Below are 16,907 nucleotides of genomic sequence, written 5' to 3'. Positions count from 1 at the left end.
ACTAACACTCATTCCATCTGTATCCATCTTAACCTCCATTCCACTAATCTTTTATTCCATTAAATATATCCCACCCTTCCTTCTATGTCCTAATAAAACTGTATTTAATCTCTACTGACCAGTGAACTTCATAAACTTCTACCAATACCTCCTGGGCTTCCATTCCACCTATACCCCCATTCAACTTCCATTCCAACCATACCCCACTAAACATCTACTCCCGTCCATCTATACCAGAGTAAACCTTCATTCCATTTTTACGCTACTCAGCCTTCGTTCCATTTTTACGCCGCTAAACCATTATTGTATCTATACCCCTCCCCCACCCCCTTCGTCCCCATTTCATCTGCACTCCACCAATACCTCTCTACACGTCTATTCTATCTACACTCCACTAAAGCTCCGCTGCCTTTCACCCATACCTCTCTACACGTCTGTTCCATCTACACTCCCATTCCATCTACACCACACTAAAGCTCCATCACCTCCCACCTATGCCTCTCTACACGTCCATTCCATCTACACTTCCATTCCCTTCCACCCATACCTCCCTACACGTCTATTCCGTCTACACTCCACTAAAGTTCCGCTGCCTTCCACCCATACCTCTCTACACGTCTATTCCATCTATATGCCACTTAAGTTCCATTTACTTCCACTCATACCTCTCTTCACGCCCATTCCATCTATGCTTTCCGCATTTGTCTCAGTATCCACCATTCACTGTCCACCCATACCTCTCTACACGTCCATTCTATCCACACTTCCATTTCCTTCCACCCATACCTCTCTACACGTCCATTCTATCTACACTCATTTCCTTCCACCCATACCTCTCTATAGGTGAAAGATGCCCGGGTCGGTAGTTCAAAACACCCAATTTATGCAAGCTGGTCATTATGTACTTAGTGAACTCCAAATTAACCCTCGGGTGCATTATGAATTATTTACCTGTAAAACCCATGTAATTATATATAATTAAACACTAGCCCAAGGTTGGTTGTCCAATTCGCAGAAGGAAGGGTAGTTGCGTTATATAAACAGCTAGACTTAACATATGTTTGAAGTGAAATGGGTTTAACGTTCCACTTTTCTGCGCCGATTGGATTAATGAAGGCGGGTGCACATCATACAGTGTGAAATGGGGGATATTATGTCCGGACAGCGACACTATGACAAACTCTCATTTCGAATTCCAACTGTCAAGGGATCTTTTTACGTGGACCATAATGTGTACACAGGACTTAGGTTTTTTGTACCATCCGAAGGACTAGACATTGCGCTTGCCAGGGCCCCCGTCCAGCACCACTGACAAGGAGAAACCGCACCGGCAAAAACCCAAGGAAAGCTATGTAAAGCTAAATTTTAGATTCGGGTGGGAATATATGCAATGTATTATTCAAATGTACAGAGTAAAATTCATGATCAGATATGAAAATCAAGTAAAGCATCATTCAAACTTTTTTATAAACTCTATTATCAAATAAAATAACAAACTCTCAAAATTGCATATTAGGACACAGACAGATAAAGAAATTATGACCTTAGTTAGCTAAGTACTATTATTGAATACTTAGTTATACACCGTTAAATGAAAGAGAATGATAATTAGCCTTATCATAACTTTGTTTCACTGAGCAACTACGACAATTATATTGTATTGGAGAGGACTCCTTTGTAAGTTTTAGTAACTTTTGTTCGATCCGTAAAATTCCGTTTATTTTAAAGTAATAAAATATTATGTTTAAACTATCATAACAACAATGTAACATATGGACAATTGGACATAATATACAACATAATAAAAACAACCGTGTAACATAATAATATGGACACTATATACAACATAATAATAACAACAATTTTAAAGGGTGGAATTTTATGAATTTTAAGGATACATTAAAGACGCATTTTGTGGGTGCTAAATCTGACTATTGTAAATGTTATAGAAATCATTAAATAGACATTTATTCACATGCCGAACACATAATCAACTCTCTAGATGAGAAAACATATATTAATTTTAAAACATTGGATTGTTCTTTTCTGAAAATTGAATTTTCAAAGCCAACTATTTTAGCACTATTCCAGATAAAAGTACCTGTGAGAATGGGAATGACACTTTTTATAGCCCCACCCCCACCAACAAAATGTACTTTTTAACGATATAACCCTAATAAATATGTTTATAAGTTTACAAAAATTATTGTATTAATGTCATGTAACTAATGCTAATTAAAAAATGGTTAAAAAATAATCTCGTCTCAACATTTCTTCAATAAATACTTGTTTTACATTACTTGACAATATAATATAGTCTATTTTTGTTTCTTTTTGATTTTGGAATATAAACAATACTATTTAGCAATATAAACAATTTATGTATACTATTTAGCAATATAAACAGTACTTTTTAGCACAACCTACAAACTTTAACATTTAATTAATAAAATCCAGTTCCGGTTCTATAAGCAACTACAGAAAACCTTCCCACACTTTAAAAACAGTTTACTCCTGGACTTGAAGAAACATTTTGAATATAATGTCAATCAATATCCTATTCTTTATCAACAGTAGCTCTTGACACAACCAACTTTCATACTAAGATGTATTTTGTACAGTTGTAGATGAAATATCCTCCAATGGCTTATGTCGTGTCACATTTAGATTATTCAATTCTACTCCTGCTTCTTCGTCCTGCTTCTGTTGCAAATACTGGCCACCAACGTACCCTAGAAGTTAAAAGCATAGCATATAACTAATTTCTCCTTATAAAAATGTAGTCATTAACATAAATATTTGGACAACTAAATCAATTAAACCAAAATTTAAATTCTCACAATTCATTGTTTTATTTTGAAGTAAAATAATTTGGAATAGACACCGCCAGGACTAATTCTTAATTAACAGTCCTTTTATCGGCAGTTTCATGAAATATTGGAAAATCTCGGCTTTGATGCTGATATACGGAGGGAAATCCGGTTCAAAATGCGAGCAAAAGTAAAAAGTATACAATTGAAAGAGAAAGAGAAAGTTCTGATCTAAAAGGAATATTTTCGTGGAGTAAAACCTATAAGTTTTCAACTTCATATCGTCACAATTCCAATTTTCATCGCCCGAATTTCTACTTTCAACTATCAACTTTTGACATTCTACTCACGATTTTCTACAGCAGATTATTCTAGGGATATAAAGACCAAAGGACACTAACTCTAACCCCACCACGTGAACGGAAGCTTTAAATCCTGATTAGATAACCCAAGATAGGTATAAGGGTAACCGAGACGAAAACACACGCATCATAGATATACATGTGTATATCATCATATTCTTGAAGCTGTTTGTTATAAATATTCCCTCCCATATGTCGGAATATTGGATTTAAACAGTCATTATGCAAGAGCTAAATCTGCCGATTGCAGGTCTTTCTTTGGGCCTTAAATGCTAAAAAAAATATTAATTAGAGATTTATTAACATAACAAGACCATAATCAACTCTAGATGCCATCGGATGGCTTTGATTTTAAGTCGATTAGAACGGTTGGACCATTTAATGATTTAATTTAAAAATGGAGAAGCAAGGCTAGTACTCGAATGACCAGTACGGTAGTTACGATCAATGCACACATCTTGTCAAAACTACAACTACTGATAGAATGAAATTTTCAATATTTTGCATTATTTATTTTTGAAATATTATAGGGAAAACTGCAGCTGTCCCCTAACTTTCGAGCAAATAGACTTTTCGGGCAGACGGGTAAAGTGAAAACAAAAAGTATTATTTCATCTAGTTGGCAAAATAAAGTGCCCGATATCTAATAAAACACTAATTTTACTTTTCTTTTTATTGAATACCACAAATTTGTACTGAATTGACTATGGATTAAAAACATTTGAAGTCATTTGGTGTCGCCATTGGTTGCTCCTTTAGTTGTTGAGTGCAAGATCATAATATTACGTTGATATAAGCGACTCTTACATTCATGGTACGATAAAACGCGATTTCGCGTCATGAAAACTGTTTATAAAACACTATCTACCAGCGCATCCTCGGTATCCCAGTGGTTTCATTCCGTTCTACTCCACTAACCCCTGGGTTAATCTATGGGGGAGACACGTTTTCAAATTATTCGCCCTTGATGATTGCGCTATTTTTATCGACCAATCCCATGCGTCGTTAATTGAAAAGGAAGTTGGCAAAGGAAAGTAACTCTCATCGGACAAGTTTAGTTGTTAGCCTAAATGAGAGAAGTTCAAATTATTCTAAATGCGTACTTACTAACAACAAATTATATAATATGAAGACCGGACCAAATTGCCAAGTATAAGTTCAATAATAATAAACATAACAGAATGAAACATTTCAGATAAAGAACGAATAGTAATAATAATAACATATAGTCAAACATATAGATGTTATACATATTTGAAATCAGCGAACATACATACTACATTTTTTGATAATACAATTAATTATAGATGAATTAGAAATATATACATTATTTACATAAATCATTCACTAAATGGACATGAATTTGGTTAATTACCCTTATAAAATCAAAGGTGAAACGACTGGTTTGTAAACTGTTTCTTGATTGGTTCGTAGACCTTATCTACAATCAAGGCCAGGGCAGATAATTTGAAATCGTGGAAACCCTGTGGATTAACCCAGGGTATAGTGGAGTAGAACGGAATGAAAACACTGAGGATACCGAGGATGCTATCAGCGAAACGACTGACTGAATTTTATCCACCTGGCATTACCCATATAATCAGTTTTAACTTAACTCACCGACCACACCACCAGATACAGCAGCAGCTCCTCCTAGTTTCAAACCAGCGATAAATCCTAGTGGTCCACCCAATACACCACCAATCACAGCACCAGCTACTGGAAATATGGCTGCTTTATATTTATTTGTCTGAAAATAACAATATGTAGTAAGTAGTACTATATTATCTATACACATGATCTGCTTATATTTTAATACTTTAAATTTAATGTTGCCAGTCCCGATAGTGCATGTTTTCCAGGCTTAATCTACGTAAAATAAAATCAAATTAATTATTTAACATTTAATTAAAGGAACTAAATCGCTTATATTTGGGAGCTAGAAATTTACACAAATGGGTTGCAACGCATATAAATTTTATTAATTAATCATTCCAGTCTACACAGATAGTATTTATTGCGCATGCTTTCCAGATCAGAATATGACGTCACCGTTTGACATGACTTGTGGAATATGTCTAGCCTCGTTTCTTCGAGATCCTTGTTACAAATGGCGTTGAAACGCATTATGGTACACGAATCGTGTACCAATGGTAAAATGTTTATTTTGTCTTAAATATTGGATATCAGAAGCCCATCGTTTGCCGATAAGATCACAACACCAATGTTGATTTAAATTGACAAATAATTTGTGTTTTCAATGTCGAAGACATTGGATGATTTTGAGTTAAAGACTTAGCTACTTTAAGAAAATAAACTGTTTAGATTCAATCAAAATAAAAAGAGGGCCATCACAAATTTTACTCAACACTTATAGATGACACTGGCTTGTTTAAATGGTCTATGCAGAATATTGCAAAACTTTCAGTTCATCATATCTTTTGTAAATACTGAACGGGATTGAACAATTTTTTAACTAATAATCCCTTTGTGAGGGTCAACAGTATAGCAGTTGACAGTGGATTCAAAATAAGGATGTTTTATCTCAAGAACTATCTTTGAAAACTATATGCGTTTATATTTTACCTGTCCTAGACTACTGGTACCGTGTTGAACACCAGTGTGAGCTGTTTCTATTTTATCTTCTTCTATCGTATCAACTTTCTCTTCTCGTTCCTACAAAACATCAAATCATAATACAATTAATTTTACAATTAGAACAAAGAGTAGTTCCTGCAAGAGACCCACCGTATCCATTTTAGTTATAGATGCGTTCTGTAAGATTTAGAGTAGCTGTCTAGTCGTTCGGATGGGACGAAAACCGAGGTCCCGTGTACACATTGGTGTGCACGTAAAAGATCCCTTGGCAGTTGGGATTCGATATAAGAGTAGGCCGTAGCGCCGCTGCCCGGGCAAAATTTCCCTCATGGCACACTGTATGGCGTATGCCCGTCTTCATTAGCTCAGGTTAGGAGCAGAACAGTAGGACGTTAAACCCCATTTCATTTCATTTCATTTCTGTAAGATTTAGAGAAAGAGTCGTTCAAACAGATCATAATGAACTCTCGATGTCATCTCTAGCCTGCGATATTTACTGGATTAGGATCCGATTTGCTGCGGAACTTTCATTCATGAAATGGATAATCGAGACTTTAGTAATGATGATCGAGGCTAGGCCCAAAATTCAATCGCTAAATTCTCGGTTCAGATTGGATCAATTTGACTGAAATTTTCAGCAAATTCCCTTATCTAGTTTTAAACTATTATAGTGAGAACTGCCAGCTCTTTATCTAATCTCCCATAATGTATCTTAAAAATAGACAATAAAACACGAATATATTGCAAATTTCAGTCTGGTTATGAATGTTTGAAGTTTTGTCAAAAACAGTGTAGTCTCGGTAGTCATTGCTACGATAATAAATGAAGTCCCGATTTTCCACTTTTTTCGTTAACAGATTAATTGGAGTGGAAGATCTAATCCAATTAAAATTCAAGCCCTCCGATGGTCCAGAGAGTTGATTATGTGAAGTTTTGTCAAAAACAGTGTAGTCTCGGTAGTCATTGCTACGATAATAAATGAAGTCCCGATTTTCCACTTTTTTCGTTAACAGATTAATTGGAGTGGAAGATCTAATCCAATTAAAATTCAAGCCCTCCGATGGTCCAGAGAGTTGATTATGTGCTTACAATGCGCAAAAATGCCTAATAGTCATTTATATAACATTTAACTCCATAATAATTTTACATAATGCATCTTTAAACAACTCTCAACTTCTTTAAAAAATGGTATCAATTTAATGGAGCTACCGTCTTTGAACTAGGTCAAAATAAGGTATTGAATTGAGTTAATCTGATGTGTTTTTATGTATATTGTTTAAAGGTTGACTGGTATCATCTTAAAAATAAACTTTGACTCGTCTAATTATCCAAAATCTAAGGAAAAGCAATGAAACGAAATCGGGTTTAACGTCCTACTGTTCTGCACCGTCTGGGCTAATGAAGACGAGCATCCGCCATACTATTTGTTATAAAGGAAATTTAGTCCGAAATCAGGGCTCTACGGTCGGCTCTCATATCGAATTCCAACTGTCATGGGTTCTTTTACGTACACGTCAACTGATAATTTATCAAGGGCTTAACTGATTGGTCTCACGTTTACATACAATTTAATTTTAAACAGGCATGATGTAAAAGAATAGTCAAGACCTCGAAAGCGCTAATGTCTCTTTTTAAAGGGTTAGGGTTAGCTAATTAAAATTACCTACCTGAACTATCGGTGAATATTGGTGTATCGTGGAAAATAAATCAACTAAAGCCTACAATACAGAAATCACATTGTAAGAGAGAGAGAGAGAGAGAGAGGGGAGAGAGGGAGAGAGAGAGGGAGAGAGGGAGAGGGGGGGAGAGAGTTGTGTGCAAAGGTCTTTAGAAGTTGAATGAAAAGGGAATACACAGAGCGAGGGAGATTTTTGTTAGGTTTGTGTGTAGAAGTGTTTAGAAGTGGGAAAAATATAAAGTACCCAAAGAAAACACATCGGATTAGGCAGGCGACCTTTCTCCTAATCAACTTAGAATTAGTCTAGTAGTGCAAGACCAAAAACCTATCGTGAAACAAGTGTCAGACATTACTGGTTTTCAAATTATACTCGGTAACTAAAATTGTCTACAAACAAATGAGAATTAGTCGTCTTCAGACGTTACAAAGTTTTGACTGTTAGGGCCAAATACAGTCATACTTTAATAAAATTGTGCATTTCATGTATTTGAGACAAATGATTTCGGATACAAACTAATTTATCAAATATTACTTAATTAGTGCGCCAGACTAACCCTTAAAAAGTTCATGGGTTACACATATGGGTCACCCAATCATGCCCATAATATATGTATGGAAACAAATGCTTGTATAATATCTTTGGAATAATTAGTAAAATAACCTCTTGTAAACGTTCCCACGATGCAGATGTTTCTGGATTAATTGATGCTGGATGTGGATCTGTCATGGTCGGTGTCAGTGCATCTGAAGAATCATTTGGTCTGTGTATATTATAAGCAGGAGTGTGGGGGATCCCGTGCTGATTGGAAGAAGAGCTGGAACTCTCTGTCGCTACCGGTACTTCTGAAATTATACAACTACGAATAATACATGTACCATCTTAAGGGTATGACTGAAGTACCCAAGGATTCAGCTTCACAAGTATGATCCATGTGTTTTACGTGGTTCGTTCTTTCAGATGATGGATAATTTGGAAGGACTCCATCACGAACCCGTAACATTGGAAAATCTGACAGTCACCCCCAAAGCGACCAAAAAAGTCTTTTTTAGGTACTATATCCGGAACCGACGCCAAAATTGTCATCAATTAAGTTGTCATCAATAGATCCCGTTTTCATTTCATTAACTCTTCAAACTCAGATGTTGACATAGCACAAACCTACAACACTGCTATTTTAACACAATTATTCGTAAAGCATCACTGAATCCTGTAAGATGTGTTCACTTAATTACATATTTTAAAATATTCAAATATCAATTTAAATATCAAATAAGTATTTTGGAATCTAATGAATTTGAAAATCAATAGGGCTCCTCTTCTCACAGTTATAATGCTTCTCACTAAATTCGAAAAAAAAACCTGTTATAAACTGTAGTCTCTATCACGCTAACCACGTTTCAGAAAAGGGGAGGAAACTGCGGAAAGGAAAGTCTTCGAACGCTGGACTTTGATAGGGTTCATCCTGAGCTGATAACTACAATCATTCACGCCAAATTTGAAAAAAATAAAACTGTTAAAATTGCAGCCTATATATTTTTTGTAAAAGGAGGGGTAACATTAAAACGTCCTCTCATGACCACAGTGCTCTACACAAAATCCATTAAAAACTGTAACCTCTATCGCGTTAAGAACGTCTTGGCTTAACGAGTCATTTGTTGGCGGAACGGAAGGACAGTTCTCACGTCAAAACTTGACCTGCTGGTAAAATGTTGAAATGAAAGCCTTGTTATTACATTATTACCTGTTGGAGAAGAACTTCGGCTTCGGCCAAGCAAGATGAAATCTTCCACTGTCTGCATTGCCTTTAATTTAACCTCATCAATATGGGCATCAAATTTGTGTAAATCGTCATGATTAATCAGACCTCGAACCTTTTCTAATTCTATAATGTTTACTTTGACTTGCTGTACTGTACTTGTTGCATTGATCTGTTCTTTGTTTAATAAAGTCCATTTTTCTTGAATTGATAACTTAAACAGGATAAAAAAAAGATGATCAATGTCTCATTTTAATAATGAATATTGTTTTAATTAATTATTCATTGTCAAATGAAATGAGGTTTAATGTCTTAAACATCTAGTCCCACATAGAGATATAATCTTTTACCACCTTAGTGAGTGAGCCAGCGACTTACTCCCTGTCTTTTTTGCATGAAAAATGATCCCCAAAATTTGAAATAATTGCGGAAAATCTTAAATGGCCAAAAAAGTTTGTACCATGTTATTATAAAATAGATTGAAAGGAGAGGCTCGTGAAATTTATTTCCAGTTATCAGATCATTAATTAATTCCTCAGGGTTATGATTGGTATTAAATGTATACCGACAAAAACTGCAAAATGATGGAAAAAGAAAATATTCAGACATATTCTGGAATTTTCTATAACAAAACAACTTTTGGATAGATGGTGTGCTTCCATGGTTATCATGAATGTGTACGGCAGTTAATTTTGAATGAACTTTGACGTTAAAACTTCTTTTAATGTTTTTAATCAAGCTGATCGTTCAGCTGACGTTTTGTTTTTGACCCATAGAGCGTCAGTTAAGGGAAAGTCACACTTAAGTCAGTCTTTTCGATTCAACTTTCAAAAAGCAGTCAAAATCACGCCAATCTAGTCAAACTCAAAATATAAATGACATTCTAAGTTTTCGAAAGTCTCATCAGCGTTCACATTCAAACTGTTGGGTGACAAGCACTCCCATGTATGAAGTATGTTTGTAAATATTGTAAGAAAGTGGTCCATGCCGGGCTGTTATAAGACCAGGTTTGTTTTGCCTCGACACAGATTTTTTCATAGTTTGGTAAATTAACTGAGGTTATAGGGTTACGACACATTGTGATATGATTATCATTCATGGTGCTTTTGTGTCATTTTCAAGATTTTGAGGGATACTGGAGCACACGCGTCTCTTTTGTTGGCAGATAGTGTGTCGTTTTAAGATAGTTCGTTGACTTACTCAGGGTGTAGAATCTTGGACCTGGGATTTTTGGCATTAGATCTTCTTTAACCCTTTAACGATGTTCATCTTCTTTGTATTGCTTTAGTTGGTGCAAGATAATTGTTTTAAAATCCAGTTATAACTGACAAGCCTAGTACATGTATGGACCAAGATGGTCGAACTGAACAGGCTATTCCTGTCTTGTACCCTGCTTATGCGGACAGAAGAAAAGGATCGAGGTACCTCAAAAGTTTGCGTTGATAATGATAATACTGGAGCTATATTAGCTGATCCTTGTATGGGTGTAAATGTTATTAGTGTAAATGGTAGGTCACCTAATTTAGTGAGTACGATGATATATCTGGACCGAGTCTAATCAATGAACAACATAAAGACCGGTGGTAATATGCAGGAACCTGTTGGTTATTTTGTCAAAATGGTATTATAATGCGAACATAGATAATAATAATAAAAATAATATCTTTATTTAAGAAGGGTAAAGGATTAGGCTGTGGGAGCCTTTCTACCACCCTGCCCTTCATGAAAAATATAATACAATAGATGATAGCAGATATTCCGTTTGGTGACGAATGGAACACAATCTTGTTCCACGTGTTTATTGTTCCAAGATTAAAAGTATGGCTCACGATACCCCAACGACTGGTCATCCTGGTTTATGGGCCTGTTGAATATATCTCTTGTCACACCTTTTCAAGCTGTCGAGAAATATGATTAGTCTAGTCCTAAGGCTACTCATTAACCAGTCCCCGTTTTTGAAAGAAACGTTTTTGTCGCATTATTATAGACTGTGTTGGTCCCCTGTCTAAGACCAGACCTGGTATTCAGTACACGTTGTCTGTCGCTTCACGATTCCACAAAGTTATAACTTTAAGAAATATATGGGTTAAGACAATTGTTTAAGTTAAGTTATTAATTCGTGTTGGTCTTCCAAAGGTCAGATCAAGGTTCAAATTTTTATGTCGGGTGTTTTTTTTTAGCAGGTTATGCACTTGTTTGGTATTAAACAATTTAATTATATGGGTATTCCTAAAAAAAATGATTACGGGTTATTATTTTGAAACTGATAAAGATTGGGATAGGGCATTCCTTTACTTTTATTGAACGGAAAGAGCTAATATCTCACAAACTGACACAGTTTGGGATAAGGGCATTCGTTTGCTTTTATTAGACGGAAAGAGCTATAGGATGTGTACAGATTATCGTAAAGTGAATAATATTTCACAAGTTGACACATATTTGAACCCACGGATTGATGATTGATTGACAATATTGAAGATGCTACATTTTTTATTTATTCAAAGGATTTTGGCAAATACCGCTCAAAAAGCGAGTAACGGAAATGTACATATTCATGCCATTTGGAATGATGAATTCGATAGAAACATTTTACTCGATTATCGTGAGGGGGCATTTGAGAAACTTTATCACATACTGAAGAGTGCCCAGTTCTTTTAGCACCCCATTTTAATTCGAAATTAGCTGTAGGTGCTAATGATTTTGCTGCAGGTGTTGTCGCGATCCAAGAAGACGAAGTATTGGTAGACTGTCCTATTTGTTATGAATGTTGATCTTAAATTTAGTCTTACAACATTTGACTTTCCCCATTATACTTGATTTAATCATATCATATTTTTAGAGTTCATGTGCGTTGGAAGAACTTTGGTTACTCCGATTCAAATTGAGACAGAATATTCAAATTTTGCATTCATGTTCATTTGGCGAATGTCTTGACTGTGTTTGATGAGGAACATTTTCCGCTTAGGGTATTTTTCTGTTTTGGAACTTTGATTGTAATACAGTAACAGTGATGAAACTTGGTATATTGTTTCATTGCATTAAAACCTTGAGTAAGTTGGATAATGAACATTTTCTGCTCAGGTTAAGTAGAGTTATGGTAAGCACTTCGATTGCTCTATGTATGTGCAAGTACTTATTGAGTGTCCTCTATTTATTTTGGGATTGGGCGGTGGACATCCTAGCTGTTAGCTTCTTTGTATTGTATTATTGCTTGATAATCCTAGTCGAAAAGTTGGTTATAAATAATTATATTCTATAGAATTGTTCCCTGTGTATTTCCAGTTCAATTACTAAATACAATTGAAAAGGTAATAGTTGACCTTTTTTTGAAAAACATTGGTCAAATTTATCCTTTTCCACAATCTGATTAAAACACAGATCCTGTTTCGTTTTTTATAGTTCAAAATTTCGTTTATCTGGAAGAGTTGTTTTATTACCGGCGTCTTGGTTGAAGTGAGGGATTTGCCAATGAAACGGTCGGTTACTGGCGACTTCTTGGCATGCCATGCACGGAACTGTGGGTAAACCATTAGAAACGTCAACGCTGATTGATTAATCAATGCCTGACGCCATAGGGTCAAAAGTCGCTCGTACGACCGCTAACACGATCTTCCAGTACAACTTGTCAGATCTTCGTGTACTGTAGGCCATCGAAAGTATAAAATAGCGAAACGAAATCTGTATTTTAATCAGATTGCCTTTTAATAATCAAATTATTTATAAGCTTACTACTGGCAACATAAAATATTAATGAATTAGCGTATAGATTCCCTGGCAACATAAAATATTAATGATTTAGCGTATAAATTCTCCAGCATATAAGTTCTTCTCAGAAATATAAAACAATCTATGGACAGTTCCTTACGACTTATGCATTCGTATCAACCATATGCATTGTTAATAGGTCATTGCATGTGTGTGTATCTGCACATATATCTATCAAATCATAAAAATTCAGAAAAGGTTATATAAGAAAAACGCATGTTTAACTATATAAATTACTGTTTACAAGCACATGAGCTATCTAATAAATAATTATTTAAAAGTCACCCTTTCAATATTGTTGCGATGACAATTAAGTAGTTCTAAATTCATTTCTGTTAAATTTCCAAATTTCTTCACTGAACGTGCAGCGCCATAAGAGCTTTGTCTCTCCAAGGAAGTCATGATCTGAAAAAAATGCAGGTGGTAACTACATATAACCTAATAAATTTGTGAACATTATGCAACCTTTGCAGACGGTATTAACAGAAAATGGCCACCTACACGCTTCGCTTTTAATCCAAAAGACATATATTGCAAAACAACATTCTCAGTGACGTCAACGCTATTTTAATCATCTTACCACTTAATATTCCTTTGATTGCAAGACGCCACTCAACAATTCCAAAACGGTTTTGGTACAGAACATTGTATTAATGCCAATAGAGACGTGCCAGTTTGACTATGTACACTTGATTTCACTTGAAGGAAACCACTTTAGAATTTCTTTTTTCTTTGGTTGCCCTGTTATCCACACCCTATTACTTGCGATTGGGATACCAGAAGCAATCGGGAACACAGATTATACAAACGTTTCGGGGTTATATTCCTTTTTTCTCTAATTTACATCCATTATTTGTTTTAAGATGTATGTCTAATTTGCCCCTGTTGTGCTCTTGGCATTGTATCTCAAAGGCAACTGTATGGGTTCATCTATTAATAGTGATCTGAAGGCACCAAGATACATTTTTAAATAAACCCCGACAGACTTTTGAACGGTAAACATATTGTGTCTGTCGGGAACAGCAGATTATTTTGTAACGGGCTAATATTGACATCATATGTTGGCAAACGGAAACAAACAGTTACATATAATACAAATACAGGTTAATAAACGTTTAGAGCTAAAAGCACAATGGAAATTATCAACAAGACGTCGATAGGACTAAAATAGATGTATACTAAACTAATCTGGAGAACTAAAATAAATGAAGGAGATATTGTAAGTAAGTAAATCTACACCAAAATAAACCTGATTTTTTGGGAAAATTTTTTTTACTCACGACATATACCTAATAATTTCTATGTGGAAATGTATAGCCCAACAATCGTTGAAGATAGCCATGCAAAGCACTGTTGCATATATCGTGTCCACATGGTTTTCGGCAAAGGGGGATTAACTCGAGAGCGAAAAATCACAGAACGTTGAATTATCCTCTCATGACCAGATTAACAAATCCATTAACGGCTTTAGCAGGGTTTTGGAAAAGGGGGCAAACATCTGAAACGCTGACACGATATGGTTTGTTCTCTTAGGACCACATGCAATGCTTTATGTAGCCGCTATTTCGTTCACAAAGTTTTTGTTAAGCACTGGGTGGGGGTGGGGTCCAAATCCCCATCCACAGTAGACATAAAGTTCATGGCATGTTATAATTGTTTTTGATTTTTTTTATTATTGTTTTGTGAACACAAGCGGCGCTTATTTGATCTTGTGAAGGGGCATAGGGTTCGTCCTCTCATGACCCCAATGCTTCCCACCAAATTGCGTTAAAAACTATAGGCCCTAGCTTGTATCGCGCTCATAAAGTTTTGGGAAAAGGGGCATAACTCTGGTATGGAAGGCCATAGAACGCTAAATATGGATGGGGTTCGTCATCTGAACTCATGACCACAGGATCCGACAAAAACTGTAGCTTATATCCCGCTCACAAGCCTATTGTTGACGGCTGGACGAACCGACGGACGGACAGGGTGACGACTATATACGCCCAAACGACTACGTATAATAAATGAAGAATAATATTCAGGCTAGCCGCTACCGCTGTACTGAATCCAGCATTTATATTACAAGTTTCTTTCTCATTAGGTTTTGCATCATGCCCTTGCGCAACCCACGCATTTTAAAATGCAGGTGGTAACTACATATAACCTAATAAATTTGTGAACATTATGCAACATGGATACACGCAATTATGAGCTTATCGCACTAAAATGGTTTTATGCTAAACTAAATAAATGGAGAATATAAAATAAACGAAATAAATATTTTCTACTCCTATAACCGTACCATGATTATTACGTGTCGGACTTCTCCTTTAGGACTTAACGTCCGTCACTTGTAATGTCACTGCTGAGCCAAGTGGTATTTTTAGATATTGATAGGCCTATATCTCCGTGTAACACTTTTATGATATGACACTGCAGGTGACACACTGGCAATGTCTAAATTTCTTATGGTACCATAGAACTTTACCTTAATGTCAGTTACACCATGTGAATGAATGGAATTATTCCTGTGAAGAGGGTCCTGCTTCAAATATCATAACATGTCATATGAATTTCAATATGGAAATTCCATTCATATTAAAATAACACGGTAATACATCCTGTTGCAATAATTCGGATCATTGTCGACACTGAATACCTGAAACGAAATATTAATTCAACCGACTATTGCGACCAACTTTTATCTTAGTACAAGCATATATATATAACCAATTTTAATTAGGAAATAATTTGTTCGAATAATGGAATAAAAACAAAATATAACTGATTTAGACTTATTTATCCCATAAGGGAGGCAACTCCATTTAAAGACTTAAATCGGGTCTTTGCGAGAGCCGAGTTAAAAAACCTCCGAAAACTGTCCGATCCAAGTTTAACTATGCATGATTTCCCCTGGTGAGCATTTTTCCCCCTTGAGTATTGTGAGATCCCCGCATGGCTGCTCAGATGATGTGAACGAGTGGCGGTCAAACCTATAGGTAAAGAATTACTGCTTAGAGATGGAATAGGAAGTAGCATTTGTAGAGATGGTTGATGATGCCAAATATCCATCATGGATCTCTTAACATGGTGTCTTCTTCCCCAATTTGGTGTTGGTCATCCATAGTGAACGACAAATGGCAGATAGGAAGACATGGATCCACCAATCAATTTCATCCAAAGCTCTGCAGAACAGAACACATGTGTCCAAAGAATGAGATGATTTGTAGTATGAACACTAGCAAGGGTAGGGGCTGTTCCATTTGAATGTGTTGCCAGTGGTTACAGCTAAGGATTAAAATGAAATGAAATGGGATTAAAATGAAATGAAATGGGGTTTAAGGTCCTACTGTTCTGCTCCTATGCTGGGCTAATGAAGACGGGCATACACCATGCTATGGGAGAAATTTTGCCCCGGGCAGCGATACTATGGCCAACTCTTATATCGAATTCCAACTGCCAAAGAATCTTTTACGTGCACGCAAATGTCTACACGGGACCTCGGTTTTTCGTCACATCCGAATGACCAGACAGCTGTCAAGGCGAGACGATGAACCTTCTCGGCCAATGCACGGATCAAACAGGCGACCTGCAGGCTAGCGATCCAGCGTCTTACCCACTTAGCCACCGTGGCCATTAAATTTTCAAAATATTCTCAAGGAGTGCAAGGCCCCCATAACCCGCGATGATTGATTGGTTGTTTGGGATTCAGGTAAGCCACCTAAGGTAGGCTATATTGGACCACATTGAAGTTGCTGTATTCTACATGGACTGTTGGTTGGTTAGTCAGCTACCTAAGTTAGGCTATATCAGACCACTTGCTGTTATTTAGTGATTGGAATAGCAAGAAAATGTGTTTGCAGCTGTCCAATTTTCCAAATTATCTTTGAGGGTGTGTTTGTGTGTGTGTGTGTGGGGGGGGGGGGGGCCTTGACGTCTGTAACCCGAAATT

The 16,907-nt window shown here is 36.1% G+C and overlaps 1 protein-coding gene across 2 annotated transcripts; it reads right to left on the bottom strand.

Annotated features, from left to right (window-relative positions):
- Window positions 1-1,448: 1,448 nt before the first annotated feature.
- LOC126832038 (syntaxin-17) lies at window positions 1,449-15,587 on the bottom strand. 2 transcript variants are annotated; one of them, XM_050562739.2, is made up of 8 exons: window positions 15,444-15,587; window positions 13,256-13,375; window positions 9,191-9,419; window positions 8,110-8,291; window positions 7,438-7,488; window positions 5,759-5,848; window positions 4,793-4,922; window positions 1,449-2,732 (listed from the first exon to the last, which is right to left on the bottom strand). In XM_050562739.2, the coding sequence occupies exons 2-8, from the start codon at window positions 13,370-13,372 to the stop codon at window positions 2,602-2,604; spliced, it is 930 nt and encodes a 309-aa protein (XP_050418696.1). In that variant the 5' UTR covers window positions 13,373-13,375; window positions 15,444-15,587; the 3' UTR covers window positions 1,449-2,601. The 2 variants fall into 2 exon arrangements, with proteins under 2 accessions (XP_050418696.1, XP_050418695.1); XM_050562738.2 differs by lacking the exon at window positions 15,444-15,587 and adding an exon at window positions 15,258-15,360.
- Window positions 15,588-16,907: the final 1,320 nt, after the last annotated feature.

The sequence above is a fragment of the Patella vulgata genome, chromosome 9, assembly GCF_932274485.2.
Source record: "Patella vulgata chromosome 9, xgPatVulg1.2, whole genome shotgun sequence".
Lineage (NCBI taxonomy): Eukaryota > Metazoa > Mollusca > Gastropoda > Patellidae > Patella > Patella vulgata.
This window is presented reverse-complemented; position numbering and strand designations above follow the sequence as displayed.